Source organism: Polypterus senegalus, chromosome 4, assembly GCF_016835505.1.
Source record: "Polypterus senegalus isolate Bchr_013 chromosome 4, ASM1683550v1, whole genome shotgun sequence".
Taxonomy (NCBI): domain Eukaryota; kingdom Metazoa; phylum Chordata; class Cladistia; order Polypteriformes; family Polypteridae; genus Polypterus; species Polypterus senegalus.
The window spans coordinates 6,853,609-6,873,480 of NC_053157.1; the positions used below are offsets into that span (position 1 = coordinate 6,853,609).

Sequence of the window (19,872 nt, forward strand, 5' to 3'; positions counted from 1 at the left end):
GAAGGAGACGATATGTGATTTTCTCAGAGACACTTTAACGTCCCACGAGACAAGGCAGCGAGTCAAAAGGACAGCTGCTGTACAGGCTTTTAAATGATTGACGTACAGCGTGACAGAAGCACAAAGCCAGCAGCTGATCCGACCACATCTCCCTAGCGTGCGTTCAGCCTGCCCCTTTCACAATGCGAGCGGCAGAAGCACGAAGTGGCTGGCGCGTAGTGCACCCAGGGGTTCTGGAAAAGGGTGGGAATCAGCTGATCAGTATCGACCCTTAAAAACCACACCAATCAGAGACCCCCCGATACACACACACTCAAAAGAAACCTACAAGTGAGGAGGGCCGACAGCTTGTTTGCCCTACCAGTGCATATGCCGGATGATGAAATGAGCACCCAGTTAACCTGTAAAGGTCGATGTGCACAGAGGACGCGGTTGTACAAATGTCCTAACTATGCAGCTTGTTTATTTCATTTTATCCATTGTGTTGAGTTTTAAATTACACTACCGGTCAAAAGTTCAGCACTTCAGTTTTTCCAGTTTTCTTCAAATTTAAATCACCACAAATGCATTAGGTGACCTAGAAAGGTGAAGAGGTAAGCAATAAACTGCCAGAGGTTTAAATTTCAAGTTTTGGGTTAGCAAAACCAAACATAAAAGGAAGTTTCAGAATCAGAAGACGAAGTTTCTGAGGGTCACCTGCTCATTAAAGAACCATCAACAACAATTCAAATTAATAATACTGAATAATTATAAAAGTTGAATAAAATCGGACTGTGAAGCTGCATGAATAAAAAAAGCACGACTTCTGGTTAGTGGAAATAGCTTTGAAATAAGTTGATAAAAATCTACGTTTTGTACCTAATCCTTCTAGGCAAAATTTGGTTGACCAAACTAAAATGTACTCAAGTTATTGTGTTTACGTACACCTGTGATTCCCAAACTCAGTCCTGGAGACCCACTATGGCTGCTGGTTTTTGTTCCAACCAACCCCTTTTTTTCATTGGACTCTTAACCTAATTAAGTGAGTCATTATTTCCCAGTTTCTGTGCTTTGGAGTCAATGTAGAAATTACAAATTAAGTTAGGTAGAATTTTATTAAAATATAGTAAGTAGTCATATGGGAAATAAAAAAAAAAAAAAGTGTAGGTCGTAAACAGTATTTTCAACCTAATTTTCATTCTGCTTTTCCAGGGGTCCTGGTTATTTAACTGATTCTTTACTAATTAGTGGGTCTGACACCAAAGTCATTGCAGCCTTCATCGTCCTGGGAGACTTCTATGCTGGTTGTTGCCACTGTTAGGGTTAAATGAAGGGAGCAAACTACACAGGAAAAGGGGGAAAATAGGAAACAGAACAGAGTTAAGCATTTATAGCTTTAGAAAAAAAATATTTCTAAATGTCTTATAAATGTAAAAACTATACTGTTGTGTTTTTCTGAATGCATAATTAAGAGAAGAGTAAAAAAAGAACATCTAAATAAATGAGATCTGTTGTTATCTATTATCACCAATTGTGAATCTGGTTGGAACAAAAACCTGCAGCCACAAGTGAGTCCCCAGGACCGAGTTTGGGAACCACTGACATACACCCACAGACAGACAGAATTCCAAATATGGTATTTTTGGACTCGGGAAGGTCTAAAGATCAAAATCAAATTTTTGGACTCCCCCAATACTTTCCCGATACTTCGTATACGTGAAAATAATAAGAATTGTGAATTTCTAAATTTTTCTGGCACAATAGCCTGTAATGAGTTATATAAAAAGTGAATGTTTGATTTTGCCAACGTGCTCAGGCTTAGGAAGTGGATCTGTGATCAGTTACAACTCAATTTTTTTATTCATAGTAGTTTCTTACTGGTAAAGCTCGATCTTGGGCTGAGCGGGAATGCTAATTGTAAAGCAGTAACCACAATTTTTTGCAATTAGTATATTGCAGCAGCTGTAATCGAGATTAACACACAATTAATTGTGCAGCCCTATTAGAGTCAGACTCCAAAATAAAATGCAAAAAAAAAATAAACACACACAAGAGTTAGAAGAACACAAAAAAAAAAAAAAAAACTTTATTATGTACCCCAAGGCAACATTATATAAAACATTCACCACATTCTTTTATCCATTAAGGCCACAGCAGTATCAGGCACAAAACATGTACAAACAAACTACAGTGTCATTACCTCAAAAAAAAAAATGAACAGTTTTCAGGTCACTTGAAGACTAAAAATGTAATAAAAAAGGAAAACAATGCAAACAAAATTCCACTAACATATGGAAAAAAAAAAAAAAATCTTTGGTGTCTACTGTCGCTATTCCAATAGTACTTTATTGCACACACTTTCGCATAGATAGGTTACCTTGACTTTCATTTTAAATTTACATTACCAAAAAAAAACAGAAGAAATGAAAAAAGAGGTATTTTCTCTTGATACAATTCTATCCTTAAGAGGAAAAAAAAATAAGGGGGTGTTGGGGGGGGATAACAACCCTGCAGTGCAACTGCCACATAAGAGAAGCTGCACAAAATAAAAAGAATTATCAAAAGCAGTGAATGGCATTTAGCTGCAATAAACTCTACCAGTCCACGGTGCCAGTGCATCCTCATAAGTTGTTTTAGTTATTATTTAAGCTACTATTTGAATACCCGACTGCTGTCATTGCTGGAGGGTTATATGCCCACTTAGGTCATGCTAGGCACACAGCAGTGCCCTGGCTGGTGAGCAGCTGGGCACCAAGCCTGGCAGATCCAGTTAGATTTTGGGACAACGTAATGCCACAGGATGGCATGTTGGCAAGTGGGAGCAGGAGGAGAGCTAAACGAAGCACAGGTCTGCAATGGGGGCTGCAAGCAGGGGACAGAGGCGAGAGCAGGGAAAGGGGTTTCCCCCAAGAAGCAGCGACCTATGGGCAACATAAAAAGCAGCGGGTTAGTTGGGTTGGTGGTTAGCTTCAACTATATCAGAAATCCCCCAAACCCTGTTTGTCATTTATTGCACCCACTTCCAATATTGTTATCTACTCATATGGCATCAAAATTTCAAAACACGTATTATCCTCTTTGCATAGAGGATCTTGGACTTCTAAAAGCGCTACAGCTATCCTAAAAGACAACTTTCTCTACCTGGTACACTAGTCACAGCTGGGAAAATAAAATTGGGAGTCAGCATTTCTGATGCAGGATGTTTTGAAAGCACTGCATTCCATGGTCCTAAAGATGGCCAAAATACTAGCAAGACCAACGTTTAAAAGCACTTTTCCTTCCACGAGTGGCTGTGGTACCAATAAAACCAGTGAAGACACCCAATTTCACAAACCCCTAACAGCCTCCCCAAACCCATAAAATCCTGGATGACCTGGTAAAGTATACAGAGTGGCATTTTGAGTCATGTAATATTCTCGGCATGGATTTTTAATAATACAAAAGTGCAATTCTACAATGCAAGACCTCTTAAAAAGAACCCTGTCTTTTTAAAAATTGTCTATGGTAAAATTTCAGCGTGCTTTTCATGCTTGAATGTAAAAAGGAAATAAAAAGGATTAGAATCTCAAGGGTCTAAAAAAATGCTTTGAAATTAGAAATAATTTAAAACACTCCCACAGCACACGTTTAGGGCTTGACAAACTCATGTTGAATGTGGAAAGAAAGCAAGGGTTTTTTTTTTAAGGGGGTAGGGAGAGAGAAATACTGCAAAACCCTCTAAAGCAATTTAAAGGGGGTGGTCATCTTCCATAATTTGCATTAGGCCACACCCTTTTCATGTCATTGTTGGAAGGGGTGCCCAGTCCCAATACGCATTCTCTTTGGGCCAAATATGTGGCTTATGACAACACAGGATGAAGAGATGGCAGGGGATGTGGTGGCTTAGAATGGTGTCATTTTGAACTCATTTAAAGGATACTGGACTGTCCCAAAACAAACACCCCATCCCAAGAGATTACCTCAGCTGGATGCCCATCTGCTACAACTTAAACACAACTTAAAAACTGCTACAGCAGAGGATGCAAATTCACAACTGGTTAAAAATTGAAAACGAACCAACATCTTCAGAGCAGCTTTTGTAAGGATTTAAATGCTTTTCCAATAAAAAAAAAATTCAACTTGTGTCTTTAAAAGGTTTACCAAAAACAAAACAAAAGCAGGTTCCAAAAGAATTTAAAATGGCAAAGATCTGGAAGCCAAGGCAATATTCAGAATGGTACATTTTCGCAGAACAAATGGTAAACTCACGACATCCAACAAGTAAAATGGGAACTGGAGTTGAAGAAAAAAAACTTTTTACAGCAAAAGATGCATTCAGTTTGCTCTTGAATCAAAGAATAAAAATCTAACTTGTCAAGCCCTTTTTTATGGAAATAGAAAATTTTCGGTCAAATTTTTTGGGGAAAAAAAAAATTTAACCGTAACATTTAGGAACAATTCCTTCAAAATAGGAAGGCACGGCTCTGCAATTGCCCAGTATCGGATTTCTATGTACACGTATTAACAAAAGAACATCCCTCTAGCCGAAATCGGGAATAGCAGCAGAATTCTCAATCCGCCAACCTGGAGCCTGGTACGTGACATTAGTGTTGCATTACGTCGTCAACGCATCTGCCTTCAAGAAGGCAGTCCATGCTTGTTTGCTTGTGCGCTTTTTCAAGCGTGAGACTCTACGGCACTGCCACCATATGCGTGAATGCTCGAGCCTTACACCTTTGCCAGCGCCGTATGCGTCAAGACCGGTGATCTGCATCGGCTACATGCTTCCGGTTGCCATCTCTGATTGAGAAATCTTCATTACCCTGATGGTACTCTCCTCTTCCACCGCGGTAGTTTCTGCCTCTCCATTGGCTTCTATGATAGTTGGGGTGGCGGGTGTTCCGCCCATCAGTCCATCTCCCTCCCCTGTAATCTGACCATGTGGCATTGGCAGCATCCATTCCCCTGTCCCGATAACCCCCCCTGTTCCTGCTATACCTCCTAGCTCTGTAGTTACCCCGGTCCTCAAACCCTCTCCCAGTCTTGCGGGTTTCATTGTGGTAAGACTGGCTGTCATTTACTTCTTCCTCCAAAGAGTCCACTAACTCGGGCCTAGTAACCAGGAGCTCCGGTTTTGCAAGCCCTCCTGAGCTACTAGGAGTGACCTTTTCAGCATCATTAATGTAACATTTTCTGACCTGCTCTGATTCATTTCCATTAAGCACAGTGACACTAATGGTGGGAGGCTGTGTGGAACTACTGACAGCTTCTTTACTTGAGCTTACAGAGTCAAAAACTACAACAGCAGCAGAAGATTGCGGAGGCACAGGCAAGGCTTGATTAGTATTTGCAAGCGGTAGCTCTTTAGAAAAAGGGACGAGATCCACTTCAGCCGAAATGCTTGACCCCAGTTCAGGGTGAGATTCAAGGTCACACTCTCCTCCTCTGTCTGGTAAGTTAACCACTTCTGAGGGGCTAAACTTTGGAGGCAGCATTTCTGAATTTGGACTAGCAGCTGTGTATTCGCACACTTCAGACTGACTGAACTCTATGCTGCCCCCAACAGACGCATTTCCACTAGGGAATCTCTGCACTGGATAGCGTACGCAGAAGGGCGAGTAAACAGGAGGGCTGGCTGAATAGCTCCCAACAAAGGGACTCTGGCCATATGCAGGCCAGGGCAAGCCTCCCATGTGAACCACTGGAACAGGTACAGGAGGAGGTGCATTAAAGCTACCGCATAGTACCCGCTCAGGACCAAGACTTGGACAGGGTGCCCTGTCCGGAGCAATTACTGGAATGGGCAGTGGTGGACACTGTGTGGCTCTATCAGCTGGACTGCACTGACCATGAACTCTTCCAGCTGGTTGATGCTCCCAGTTCTGCTGCACAGGCATGGCAGGAGTTGCAGTTGTGGAATGGACACCTGGGGACGGTGCTGCATGGCTGACACAATCTGGTATCCAGGAAGCTGCATAGGTGGTGGTGGTGCCAGGTGACTTGGTCTGCATGGCGCAGGCATTCACATAGGCCTGGTGAAGGGGGAAGATGTAAGAATGGGGAGGCCATAGCGGGCAACTGTAAGCCTAAAAACAGAACAGAATCATAAAAGGTCATTATAGCACTTAGCACTGTTTAAGTATACACATAAAAGTAACAAAGTGCATACATCAGAGATTTACTTTAAAATTCAACAAAAAATATCAAGAGGATAAAAAAGAAAACTGTATTAAGGAAGGAAGGGCAAGTTATTGTGAGCTCAGAGTAACCCCTGTGTTAAGGCCAATACTTAAGGATGTTATGTGCAGCTGCATTCTCATTTAGACAAGTAGCTGAAACAACAGCTATAAATGGACATGAAACAATAATAATCTTAATACAAAGCGCTCAACAGCACACAAAGATTTATTTAGTTACTGTTGGCTAGTCAGAAAAAAAAAACAAGTCCTTTTAAGAATAGTACTTCAAATGGCAGAGATAATTTGTTTCTGATCAACAAAAAACCAGAAGGCACTGCAACCCTCCAAGAGGAAAGTGTTGCTTCACAGTAAACCCACAGAAGAGGGAGCAGGTAGCATTCCTGGACTCATATCAAATTAAGGTTTGAATGGAAATTAAAAAGGTAACACCATTATAATTTGAAGACTGCTGTTGAAGTAGAAAAACTGGACGTCATCAATACCTGCAAGTACTACAACTTCAGAAAAATTGAAACAAATGTATTATTATAAATGTGATTTGTAAATCACTATAAATAAAAACATTTAAACAAATATTATAGACTATACAGGCAGTCCCTGGGTTACGTACGAGATAGGGACTGTAGGTTTGTACTTAAGATGAATTTGTATGCAAGTCGAAACAGGTCCATTATTTTAATAAATGCTATGGTTGACCGACTGTAACCAAGTGCTCTGCCAATGAACGATGGAGTTTCATCTCTCTCTGACCTTTTTATTATTTGTACTTTAGTTTTAAATGATGATGATTTTTCTCTTTACTGTATCACCAGCACTTGCGTTTCAGAGACATTCTTGAAGGGTGAAGACAAAAGGTTAAGTTGAGCTCTTCTGCACAGCACTGTACAGTCATGTGAAAACATTAGGACACCCTTTGAAAGCATGTGGTTTTTTGTAACATTTTTAATAAATGGTTATTTCATCTCCATTTCAACAATACAGAGAGATTAAAGTAATCCAACTAAACAAAGAAAACTGAAGAAAAGTCTTTTCAAGATCTTCTGTAAATGTCATTCTACAAAAATGCCTATTCTAACTGAGGAAAAAGATAGGACACCCTTGCCCCTAATAGCGAGTGTTACCTCCTTTGGCTGAAATAACTGCAGTGAGACGGTTCTTGTAGCCATCTACCAGTCTTCGACATCGGTCTGAGGAAATTTTACCCCACTCCTCAATGCAGAACTTTTTCAGCTGTGAGATGTTTGAGGGGTTTCTTGCACGTACAGCCCTTTTCAAGTCACCCCACAGCATCTCAATGGGATTGAAATCTGGACTTTGACTTGGCCATTCCAGGACTCTCCATTTCTTCTTTTTCAGCCAATCTTTGGTTGATTTACTAGTATGTTTTGGGTCATTGTCATGTTGCATGGTCCAGTTCCGCTTCAGCTTTAATTTTCTAACTGATGGTCTCACATGTTCTTCAAGCACCTTCTGATACACAGTAGAATTCATCGTGGATTCTATGATGGTGAGCTGACCAGGTCCTGCTGCAGCAAAGCAGCCCCAAACCATGACACTTCCACCTCCATGCTTCACAGTTGGTATGAGGTTCTTTTCTTGGAATGCTGTGTTTGGTTTACGCCAAACATGTCCTCTGCTGTTGTGTCCAAATAATTCAATTTTGGACTCATCTGTCCAAAGAACATTATTCCAGAAGTCCTGGTCTTTGTCAACTTTATCTCTGGCAAATGTCAGTCTGGCCTCGATGTTTCTCTTGGAAAGCAAAGGTTTCCTCCTTGCACACCTCCCATGCAAGTTAAACTTGTACAGTCTCTTTCTGATTGTAGAGGCATGTACTTCTACATCAACAGTAGCCAGAGCCTGCTGTAGTTCTCGAGATGACACTTTAGGGTTTTTGGAGACCTCTTTTAGCATCTTGCGGTCTGCTCTTGGGGTGAACTTGCTGGGGCGACCAGTCCTGGGCATGTTGGCAGTTGTTTTGAAAGCCCTCCACTTGTAGACTATCTTCCGGACAGTGGAATGGCTGATTTCAAAATCTTTTGAGATCTTTTTAAATCCCTTCCCAGACTCATAGGCTGCTACAATCTTTTTTCTGAAGTCCTCTGACAGCTCTTTTGTTCTCACCATGGTGCTCACTCTCACTTCAACAGTCAGGAGCACACCAAACTAAATGTCTGAGGTTTAAATAGGGCAAGCCTCATTCAACATGCAGAGTAACGATCTACTAATTATGTGCACCTGGTGTGATATACCTGTGTGAGATCTGAGCCAATTTAAGAGGGAATACATGTGAGGGTGTCCTATCTTTTTCCTCAGTTAGAATAGGCATTTTTGTAGAATGACATTTACAGAAGATCTTGAAAAGACTTTTCTTCAGTTTTCTTTGTTTAGTTGGATTACTTTAATCTCTCTGTATTGTTGAAACGGAGATGAAATAACCATTTATTAAAAATGTTACAAAAAACCACATGCTTTCAAAGGGTGTCCTAATGTTTTCACATGACTGTACACGCCATCACAGCAGGAAGGCACCCGTCATCAACACGTCTGATGTACTGACAAGAGACAACTTCCTGCTATGTGCGTAACAGTACAAGCAGGCTTGCTATTGAGAATGACTGGGGACGGCGAGGGGGCGTTCATCACTCGCCCACCACACAGTCACCTCCACTACAGTGCCTGCAGCGCCCGTCCACCAAGAACGAACACGGTGCGGGCCAAATGAGGCTAGTGAATCGCCCAACCCCAATTCAACAGGTAGCCATCCGAGGCACACTACAATGCTACCCCCGCTGCCCCGTTCACCCTCAATGGCCTCCGTTCAGCCACAACCGGGTCACCGCTTGCAGCATCACCAGCCGTGTGTGCTAGGCGGGCAGTGAAAAGCCCCCCTCCGCTCTATCCAGCCTGCATCCAGTCAGGAGCAGTAGCTGCGGTGGCTTAGTGGGTGGGCAGCGAACCATCGTCCTGCACATGAGTGGTAGCTGTGGCCCCGGTGACTATGGGCCATGGGTCACCGCTTGCAGCATCCCCAGACTGAAGATGACCGAGCGGCAGTTACTGAGGCGCATGCGTCGCAGCTGTGTCCTCGTTCGTTAAGTCGGATATCCGTAACCTGAGGACTATCTGTAGCATGATGCTTGAAAGTTCGTGAACCATTTAGAAATTTTCCATACTCCTGATTAAATAGGAGTTAAAATATCAGATTTTGACACAAGTCCTAACAGTAGATATGGAGAACAAATGAGACAAAAAATATACTTGGTGATCAAAAGATAGATACTTTATTAATCCCAAGGGGAAATTCACATACTCCAGCAGCAGCATGGACTATCACTTAGTATTACACATCTGTGAGTGGCAAATGTATGTACACAAGCTAGCATGGGAGATTAGAGTCAGGTGTTGTCAATCAATGTGATGACAATCAAGTGTGAATGGGCACCCTCTATTAAGGGGAGAAAAAACAAAACACACAACCACACCACAGGATTCTGTCAAGGGCTTCACCTTCAGACGCGTTTCTGTAGTATGAGTCTGTCATGCCATGGACATAGGACATTTCAGAAGACCGCAGTAAAAGGATTGTTGATGCTCATTGTGCTTGGAAAGGGCACAACCATCTCTATAGAGACTGGATTGTACCAAAGTGTAAGACTATTTTTATTCTCCCCAGAAGTGGTTAACCAATACTCCAAGGACAAGGCATGTGATTGTTTGCGATGTCACAAAAGAGGTTAAATTCGAAGCATCTAAAAGCCTGTCTCACATTGGTTAATGTTCATGAGTCTATCATCATGAAAACACTGAACAATAGTCATGTACATAGTAGGGTTGCAATGAGAAAAGCACATTGCTTCCCATCTACAGTTTGCTGAAGAGCATATGGGCAAGCCTGAAAACTACTGCAGTAATGTTTTATGGACAGAGGAGACCAAAACAGAACTGCATGAGATCATCCCATCTGTTAAATGTGGTGGCAGTAGTATCATGCTTTGGGCCGGTTTTGCCGAGTCTGGGCCAGGATAGCTTGCCATTGTGGACGGGAAAATGATTTCTGAATTATACTAGAGAAAAGCCAAGCAAAATGACACCTTTTATTGGCTAACTAAAAAGATTACAATATGCAAGCTTTCGAGGCAACTCGGGCCCCTTCTTCAGGCAAGATGTAAACGATTACATCTTGCCTGAAGAAGGGGCCTGAGTTGCCTCGAAAGCTTGCATATTGTAATCTTTTTAGTTAGCCAATAAAAGGTGTCATTTTGCTTGGCTTTTCTCTACATTCATAATGGCTAACACGGTACAACAACCTAGTACTACAGAATTATACTAGCAAATTCTAAAGGAAAAACTCAAGACATCTGTCTGTGGACTAATCTCAAGAGAAACTGGGTATTGCAACAAGACGACAACCCCAAGCACAAAAGTCATTCTACCAAAGAGTGGTTGAAGAAGAATAAAATAAAGGTTTTGGAATGGTCAAGTTAAACTCCGGACTTCATCCCAAAAAAAATGTTGAAGGACCTGAAGTGTGAGGTTTATTTGAGAAAACCCAGCACCATCCCTGAGTTGAGACAATTCTGCATGGGGATAGAGAGAGGCTGGCTGCATGCGATGGAGAAACGGGCTAAAATTTCTCCAAGTCAATGTGCAGAACTGATCAAGACCTACCAGAAACATGTAGTTACAGTTATTGCTGCAAGAGGGTGCCACACCAAATGTTAAAAGTTCACATATTTCTGGTACTCACAGATTTGACATTGAATCGTTTTCCTCAAATAAATGACCAAGTATGATATTTTTCTCTCATTTGTTCAATTGTGATCTCTTCACCTACCTTTCGGACAAGTGTGGAAATCTGATGATGTTCTAGGTCTCATTTATGAAGGAGTATGAAAAATGCAAGCACCACTGTACATACGCTGGAAAGGGCCCGGACAATCCGTTGCACTTCATCTGCTGTGGCACTTAGTGCCACCGACTGTCAAGCTACTAGTCTAGCCCAGGTTGTGAAACAAAAAGATATGGGCAGCCTCCAGATCAACGACAATCGCCTTCTTTGAATAATTTGAGATTTTACAATAAAGGTGAGAAAAGTTTGGACATAACCTATTTTGGTTTCTTTTTTTACATTGCTAAAATCTGCCACTCTTACATGAGTGTGTAGACGTTTTATATCCATTGTGCGATGTCAGGATTGGTTCAGTGGCCAATTGCTCCAAGTAATCAGAACTGTGAAAGTCTAGAATAACCAACTCACTAGTAATCACCCCACCAAGGTTATTTTTTTTCCTGGAACCCCGTTGACTGGAATTTATCCTCATCTTTTCTAATGTCAAATCTAAATATTTCAATTACAAATATACAGCCAAAAAAAAAAAAAAGGCAATAACAGAGTCATGTTCGGTGTTAACCAAATTGAAAATTTCACTTTACTGGGTTTTTAACACACAAAGTGAACTGAATCTTACCTTTAGTCCAAGGTTGAAAAAGAACCTCAGCACTCCTTTATCTGCCACAAAACAAAACAAAAAATTGTTGGATTAAGCAGGATGTAATATAATTTCATTTTTTAAGTTTGAAGGAAACAATTCCTTTACCAAAATTTGAAAACTGGCACCTACAATTTTGCGCATAACCAAACTAACAATTAACAAAACAGCAAAATTGGTAGTCGGCTATTACTTTGTGCTGACATTATACTTTTTTTTTTTTTTTAAACAAACATTGGGCACAAACTCAGAGTTTACTGCAAAAATAACCTTCCACAATGCTCCAGAGTCATTAGGTATGGGATACATGCCAAATATGGCAGTGGAACTACATTTTAAAAATAAATTGTTTCATAATAAAGCGCAGCCATTTTTCTCTTTTGAGTTTTAAAAGTCATGAAAATGACTATTAGAAGGCAATACCCATTCCATCACTTAATTTGGCATATAAACAAAAATCAAAGAGAAAAACCTAAATGAACAAAAACAGAAACCAACCACAGGCCCAACAACTTAATGTCTACATGTGATCCTCTAAACCAGGGGTCCTCAATCACAGTCCTGGAGGGCCGCAGTGGCTGCAGGTTTTTGTTCAAACCAAGCTGCTTAATTAGAAGGCAATTCTTGCCAATAATTTGATTTCATGGCTTGCTAGTGCTTTAACTCTGCCATGTCAGGTCATTTTTCCCATTTCTAAAGATATCATCCAAATGATTTGGGGGATAAAATGGATGAGTAATTCTCAGTCTTTCACTTTCCTTCCAAGTATTTAATTAAACCCAATAGTACATGATAAATACATACCGGTGTAAATAGTAACTAGTTAAAATGGAGAAATGCTGGTTTCTTTTGTCATTTGCCTGTTATTGCTAATTAGGAGCCATTAAAAACCAAGAATACAGCTGTTTAAGATTAAAATAAGCAATAAGGTTCAAAATTTTAACGAGTGTGACAACTAAAGTGAAACAGAAGTGTTACTTGAGCAATAGGTGCTTCTTATTAAGCAATTGGGTTGGAGCAAAAACCTGTAGCCACTGGGACCTCCAGGACCGTGATTGAGGACCCCTGCTCTAAACAAATGGCAAAAGCCCTGCTTTATCTTCCATTTTGCATCTTCACATTTCCAGACAAATTTTACTATACAAACCGGTTCTCAGGTTTTACATTATTGAATTTCAATATAATTAGTTTTGCTTAATACAAAATGCAGGCCAGAACAGCACACACTACACGGAAATATGGAAATGAACTCAGGTGGAAATGCCACCAAATCAGCTTACAATTGACAATCAGAGCCAACGCTCCGATATAGAGGACTCGTTTAAAATAAAGCCACACACACAAATTACCTTTTGATACACGAGTATTAAAAGGCTACCCTCAGTGCTCCATGCTCCCAAATCCATAAAGAGAAAGCATATTTCAGATTTATTAACCTTGCATGACCTCAACGGACTTTGATTAAAACACCTTATTGGCACATTATGAGCACTAATTTACATCATCTTACCTCTAGGAAGGTCTCCACCATCACTGCAGAGGGAAAATGGCGGGGAGGCTACACGTTCTCCCTTTTCATTCAATGGAAAGCCAGGGTACAGAGGATCTTGGTAGGGAGATGGAATTTGGGCAAAAGGCACCGAAGGCTGGTTGACTGCTGACATGGGAACAGCATATGGAGCTACAGGTGTAGGTGTGATAGGCGCTTGTGGCATCATTGGATCAGGCACAGATGCAGTAGGAGCTGGAGAAATGCCCATTGGTGTAAGGGTGCCTAGAACAAATTGTAAATTTTAGACTTCTTACCATTATCTGTTCACTTTAATTACATTACCAAAGACAGTCTTTCGTTTTTTTTCAGTCAGTTTTTTGGATCACAAGGTTGACTGTTAAAATTGTTTTTGAATAAAAACCTTTCTTTTACAGAATACCACTGTTCACATCTTTATTCATACATCCCAATAGTACACAGCTGTCCTGAATGAGCAGATACTGAGAACCACCTATGCCTTTTAAAAGGAAGTTTAGACTAGATACCTTAGTTATATTACAATATAACAGGATTATGAAATTTCAGAATGAACTGGCTAAATAATTATATATTCAGTGTGTCAAAGTAACATTTGAAAGTAACAAAATAGCAAATCTCAAACAAGACTAGTCCCAGTAGCACTGGACACTTTATGCAACTACACTGCTCAAAAAAATTAAGGGAACACTTAATCAATACAGTCTACCAGCAATTCAATTGATATGCCTGAAGCTTAATTTGTCCAGTTAGAAAGTATAAGCAATTGTGAATCTATGTCGCCTTCTTTGGAATAAAAGCAACAACAGGTGCACTGGAGAGGCAACAGCAAGACACCCTCAAAAAAAGCAAATGGTAACCATTGCTCTCTCCTTGTTGTTCCCGATTCTTCTCTAGATTTGCATTATCCTAGTGTCCTTGTCACTCCTGGAAGCATGAGGAGGTTCTTGCAGCCAATTCCGGTTACACAGGTAGTCCAGCTCCTCCAGGATAGCACATCCGTAAGTGCAGTCATAAGAAGGTCTCAAGAGAATGAAGGAGAAACCATGAAACAGGCTGTTACACAACAGCATCTTGACACAGCCATAGAAGGGGGGCATCCCAGTACAAGGACTGGCATCTGCTTCTATGTGCTACTGGTGTGCATGTTTCTAACCAAAAAATGTTAAAAGCAGACTTCATGAGGGCCCAACGTCTCTAGTGGGACACGTGCTCACAGCCCATCACCGTGCAGCTTGACCGGCATTCGCCACAGAATTCCACATTTGAGAGTTCCCCATTCTCTTCATAGATCAGAGCAAGTTCACACCGAGAAGTGAAACAGTTTGGAGACAAAGTGGAAAACATTATGCAGTCTGCAACATCATCCAGCATGACCAGATTGGTGGGGGGTCAGTGATAGTCTAGGGGGGCATATCCTTGGAGAGTCACACAGACCTCCATGTGCTAGGCAACGGTACCCTAAAGGCTGTTAGATACTGGGATTAAATCCTCATTGCGACTGTCAGACCTTATTCTGGTGCACTGTGCCCTGGGTTCATCCTGGTGTGGGACCAGGCCAAGCCTCATGTGGCCAGAATGGGTATGCAGTTCTTGGTGACGAAGGCACTGATGCCATTTATTGGCCGCACATCCCCAAGTTCTCCTTGTGTAACAGCCCACCTCCTAGTAACTCCACCATGCTCAAAACCTTCTTGGTAACGGCACATACAGATGTGCCATCTTGGAGAAGCTGGACTACCAGGAAAACATGAATCAGCTGCAGATACCACACCCCATGCTACCAGTAGTGACAAAGACACTAGCCAAACACAAAACTAGAGAAGAATCAGTCAGGAAGGATAAAGAGAGAGCAACTGTCTGTGGCCAACATTCCCTCATTGGGAGTGTCTTGCTGTTGCCTCTCCAGTACACCTATTGTCATTTTTATTTGCACCAAAGCAGAGGACGTTGATTCACAATCGCTTATAATTCCTACAGTGGGTACGGAAAGTATTCAGAACCCCTTCATTTTTCACTCTGTTATATTGCAGCCTTTTGCTAAAATCATTTAATTTTTTCCCTCATTAAATGTACATACAGCACCCCATATTGACAGACAAAAAAGAATTTTTGAAATTGTTGCAGATTTATTAAAAAAGAAAGACTGAAATATCACTAAGTATTCAGACTCTTTGCTCAGTATTTAGTAGAAGCACCCTTTTGAGCTAATACAGCCATGAGTCTTCTTGGGAAAGATGCAACAAGTTTTTCACGCCTGGATTTGGGGATCCTCTGCCATTCCTCCTTGCAGATCCTCTCCAGTTCTGTCAGGTTGGATGGTAAACGTTGGTAGACAGCCATTTTTAAGTTTCTCCAGAGATGCTCAATTGGGTTTAAGTCAGGGCTCTGGCTGGGCCATTCAAGAACAGTCAGAGTTGTTGTGAAGCCACTCCATTATTTTAGCTGTGTGCTTAGGGGTCACTGTCTTGTTGGAAGGTAAACCTTCGGCCCAGTCTGGAGAAGGTTTTTGTCCAGGATATCCCTGTACTTGGCCGCATTCATCTTTCCCTCGATTGCAACCAGTCGTCCTGTGCCTGCAGCTGAAAAACACCCCCACAGCATGATGCTGCCACCGCCATGCTTCGCTGTGGGGACTGTATTGGACAAGTGATGAGCAGTGCCTGGTTGTCTCCACACATACTGCTTAGAATTAAGGCCAAAAAGTTCTATCTTGGTCTCATCAGACCAGAGAATCTTATTTCTCACCATCTCAGAGTCTTTCAGGTGCCTTTTAGCAAACTCCATGCGGGCTGTCATGTGTCTTGCACTGAGGAGAGGCTTCCGACAGGCCACTCTGCCATAAAGCCCTGACTGGTGGAGGGCTGCAGTGATGGTTGACTTTCTACAACTTTCTCCCATCTCCTGACTGCATCTCTGGAGCTCAGCCAAAGTGATCTTTGGGTTCTTCTTTACCTCTCTCACCAAGGCTCTTCTCCCCCGGTAGCTCAGCTTGGCAGGACGGCCAGCTCTAGGAAGGGTTCTGGTCGTCCCAAACGTCTTCCATTTTAGGATTATGGAGGCCACTGTGCTCTTGGGAGCCTTAAGTGCAGCAGAAATTTTTTTGTAATCTTGGTCAGATCTGTGCCTTGCCACAATTCTGTCTCTGAGCCCTTCAGGCAGTTGCTTTGACCTCATGATTCTCATTTGCTCTGACATGCATTGTGAGCTGTAAGGTCTTATGTAGACAGACAGGTGTGTGGCTTTCCTAATCAAGTCCAATCAGTAGAATCAAACACAGCTGGACTCAAATGAAGGTGATCTCAAGGATGATCAGAAGAAACGGAAAGCACCAGAGTTAAATATACGAGTGTCACAGCAAAGTCTGAATACTTAGGACCAGGTGAGATTTCAGTTTTTCTTTTTTAATAAATCTGCAACAATTTCAAAAATTCTTTTTTTTTTGTCTGTCAATATGGGGTGCTGTGTGTACATTAATGAGGAAAAAAATAAATTTAAATGATTTTAGCAAATGGCTGCAATATAACAAAGAGTGAAAAATTGAAGGGGGTCTGAATACTTTCTGTACCCACTATAACTGGACAGATTGATATTCCTGAAGGTTAACAGAATTGGTGTTAGGGCCGGTTTATACTTCATGCTCAGAATGAATACTTGCAGTGTTCATTTGACGTGTCCTCTTAAATTAAAGTGACACGTGCGTGAGTTGCAGTACCAGCAAAATCTCTGGGGGCACAACATGATAAAGTTGGAATGTGATGTCTGTTTACTATTTACATGTGACAGAAAGCCGCTTTGTGAATCTTATAGGATCGATATGCATGCTTTGATGTTTGATGAATGGTTCGATGTGGTAAAGCAAAATGCTGGCACACAAATGCATTTTTTCCTTTTATATTCAAGTGTCGCAAATTCCCCATCATAATTACAGGATACATTTTAAAGGTCTCGCGTACCATCTTCTGTGTTGGCTTATTTTTAAATTTTTTTTTGCATGTTCGCAACAGCATCAGAATGTACAGTACATCCGGAAAGTATTCACAGCGTATCACTTTTTCCACATTTTATGTTACAGCCTTATTCCAAAATGGATTAAATTCATTTTTTCCCTCAGAATTCTACAGACAACACCCCATAATGACAATGTGAAAAAAAGTTTACTTGAGGTTTTTGCAAATTTATTAAAAATAAAAAACTGAGAAATCCCATGTACATAAGTATTCACAGTCTTTGCTCAATACTTTGTCGATGCACCTTTGGCAGTAATTCCAGCCTCAAGTCTCTTTGAATATCAAGCTCCATCAGGTTGGATGGGAAGCGTCGGTGCACAGCCATTTTAAGATCTCTCCAGAGATGTTCAATCGGATTCAAGTCTGGGCTCTGGCTGGGCCACTCAAGGACATACACAGAGTTGTCCTGAAGCCACTCCTTTGATATCTTGGCTGTGTGCTTAGGGTCGTTGTCCTGCTGAAAGATGAACCGTCGCCCCAGTCTGAGGTCAAGAGCGCTCTGGAGCAGGTTTTCATCCAGGATGTCTCTGTACATTGCTGCAGTCATCTTTCCCTTTATCCTGACTAGTCTACCAGTTCCTGCCGCTGAAAAACATCCCTACAGCATGATGCTGCCACCATCATGCTTCACTGTAGGGATGGTATTGGCCTGGTGATGAGCGGTGCCTGGTTTCCTCCAAACGGGACGCCTGGCATTCACAGCAAAGAGTTCAATCTTTGTCTCATCAGACCAGAGAATTTTGTTTCTCATGGTCTGAGAGTCCTTCAGGTGCCTTTTGGCAAACTCCAGGCGGGCTGCCATGTGCCTTTTACCAAGGAGTGGCTTCCGTCTGGCCACTCTACCATACAGGCCTGATTGGTGGATTGCTGCAGAGATGGTTGTCCTTCTGGAAGGTTCTCCTCTCTCCAAAGAGGACCTCTGGAGCTCTGACAGAGTGACCATCGGGTTCTTGGTCACCTCGCTGACTGAGGCCCTTCTCCCCCGATCGCTCAGTTTGATGGCCGGTCGGCTCTAGGAAGAGTCCTGGTGGTTTTGAACTTCTTACACTTACGGATGATGGAGGCCACTGTGCTCATTGGGACCTTCAAAGCAGCAGAAATTTTTCTGTAACCTTCCCCAGATTTGTGCCTCGAGACAATCCTGTGTCTGAGGTCTACAGACAATTCCTTTGACTTCATGCTTGGTTTATGTTCTGACATGAACTGTCAACTGTGGGACCTCATATAGACAGGTGTGTGCCTTTCAAAATCAGGTCACATCAACTGAATTTACCAGGGAAAACAGGATGCACCTGAGCTCAAATTTTGAGCTTCATAGCAAAGGCTACGAATACTTATGTACAGGTGCTTTCTCGGTTTTTTATTTTTAATAAATTTGCAAAAACCTCAAGTAAACTTTTTTCACGTTGTCATTATGGGGTGTTGTGTGTAGAATTCGGGAGGAAAAAAATGAATTTAATCAATTTTGGAATAAGGCTGTAACATAACAAAATGTGGAAAAAGTGATGCGCTGTGAATACTTTCCAGATGCACTGTACAGCAGCGTATTTGAGCCACAGAGTAAAAAGGTCTACTATATTTGATATCACGTTCATTACGATAATGCATTAAACTATATACAGTATATTACATTTTACAGATAATCATTAAGTTCATTTGAATAGCGAATACTGTTCATAATTACACATGTGGGGATGGCACGGTGGTGGCACTGCTGCTGCTTCGCATGGAGTCACATTTGCATGTTTTCCTGGTGGGTTTCTAGAGTGTGCTCTGGTTTCCTTCCAAAGATATGCAGGTTTGGGGATTTGGTGATGCTAAAATGACACCCGTGTATTCACCTTGTGATGAGCTGATGACCCTTCCAGGGATTGTTTCTGCCTCACGCCTGATGCTTGCTGGAATGGGTGCATCCCTGGATGGATGGATTTGATCGTTAAACATCCATCCTTTTCAGATACTGTGATGGACAGCCGGGTCCCATGCCCGGCCGGGACGCCCCTGCTGAATATGTTCTGGGCGAGCCACCATGGAAAGCTCAATACCTTCCCCGGGACGCTTGGTGGCAGCCTCCCTGGCCGATGTTCGTTTTCCAGTCTCCCGCGTGGCTCCATTTGACATGGAGTCCTCCACAGCCTGGTTGGGAGATGGGGTGGCCGCTACGGGGTGCTGCGGAGAGCCAACAACCCGGATGGACGAGTTATCAGCCCCACCCAGAGGTGCAATCAGGACCAGCTGGTCAAGCACCTGGAACACTTCCGGGTGGGCTATAAAATGGGCCAGCCTCCCTTTATTCAAGGCCAGAATCAGGAGGAAGAGGACGAGATTGTTTTAGTGCTTTTGGGACTGTGTATTGCCTGTGGGTCACGGGGAAGACGTGCGCCCACGGGTAAAGAAAAATAAAATGCCTGTGTTACTTTTACTTGTGCCTCTGCGTAGTCTGTGCCGGGTCGGGCGCTATATAGCGTTTATCACAATACTTAATGGATGTTTCAGGCAATTCACAACACAGCAAAGCCAAACCTGTTCTCACCGTGGTAATCTTGCACTGTCACCTGGTGGAATCTTCCAGATTTACATAAAGTACGTGCACAAATATAAACAGTACAGCGCTTGCGTAGCGGCAGTGTCACAGGCGCACGTGTTGCGTTAAGTATAAACCTAGCCTTAGACTCTGATGATTA

The 19,872-nt window shown here is 42.1% G+C and overlaps 1 protein-coding gene across 1 annotated transcript in view; it reads right to left on the reverse strand.

Moving 5' to 3' along the window:
* Nucleotides 1–3,651: 3,651 nt before the first annotated feature.
* The window catches only part of otud4 (OTU deubiquitinase 4), a 103,702-nt gene continuing 87,481 nt past the window's right edge, over nucleotides 3,652–19,872 (reverse strand). The window contains exons 18-20 of the mRNA XM_039750205.1: nucleotides 13,161–13,424; nucleotides 11,630–11,670; nucleotides 3,652–6,044 (exon numbers count right to left, since the gene is read on the reverse strand). Of these exons, the coding sequence (XP_039606139.1) occupies nucleotides 4,713–6,044; nucleotides 11,630–11,670; nucleotides 13,161–13,424 (1,637 nt within the window). The 3' untranslated portion in view covers nucleotides 3,652–4,712. The remainder of the gene's footprint in view (nucleotides 6,045–11,629; nucleotides 11,671–13,160; nucleotides 13,425–19,872) is intronic.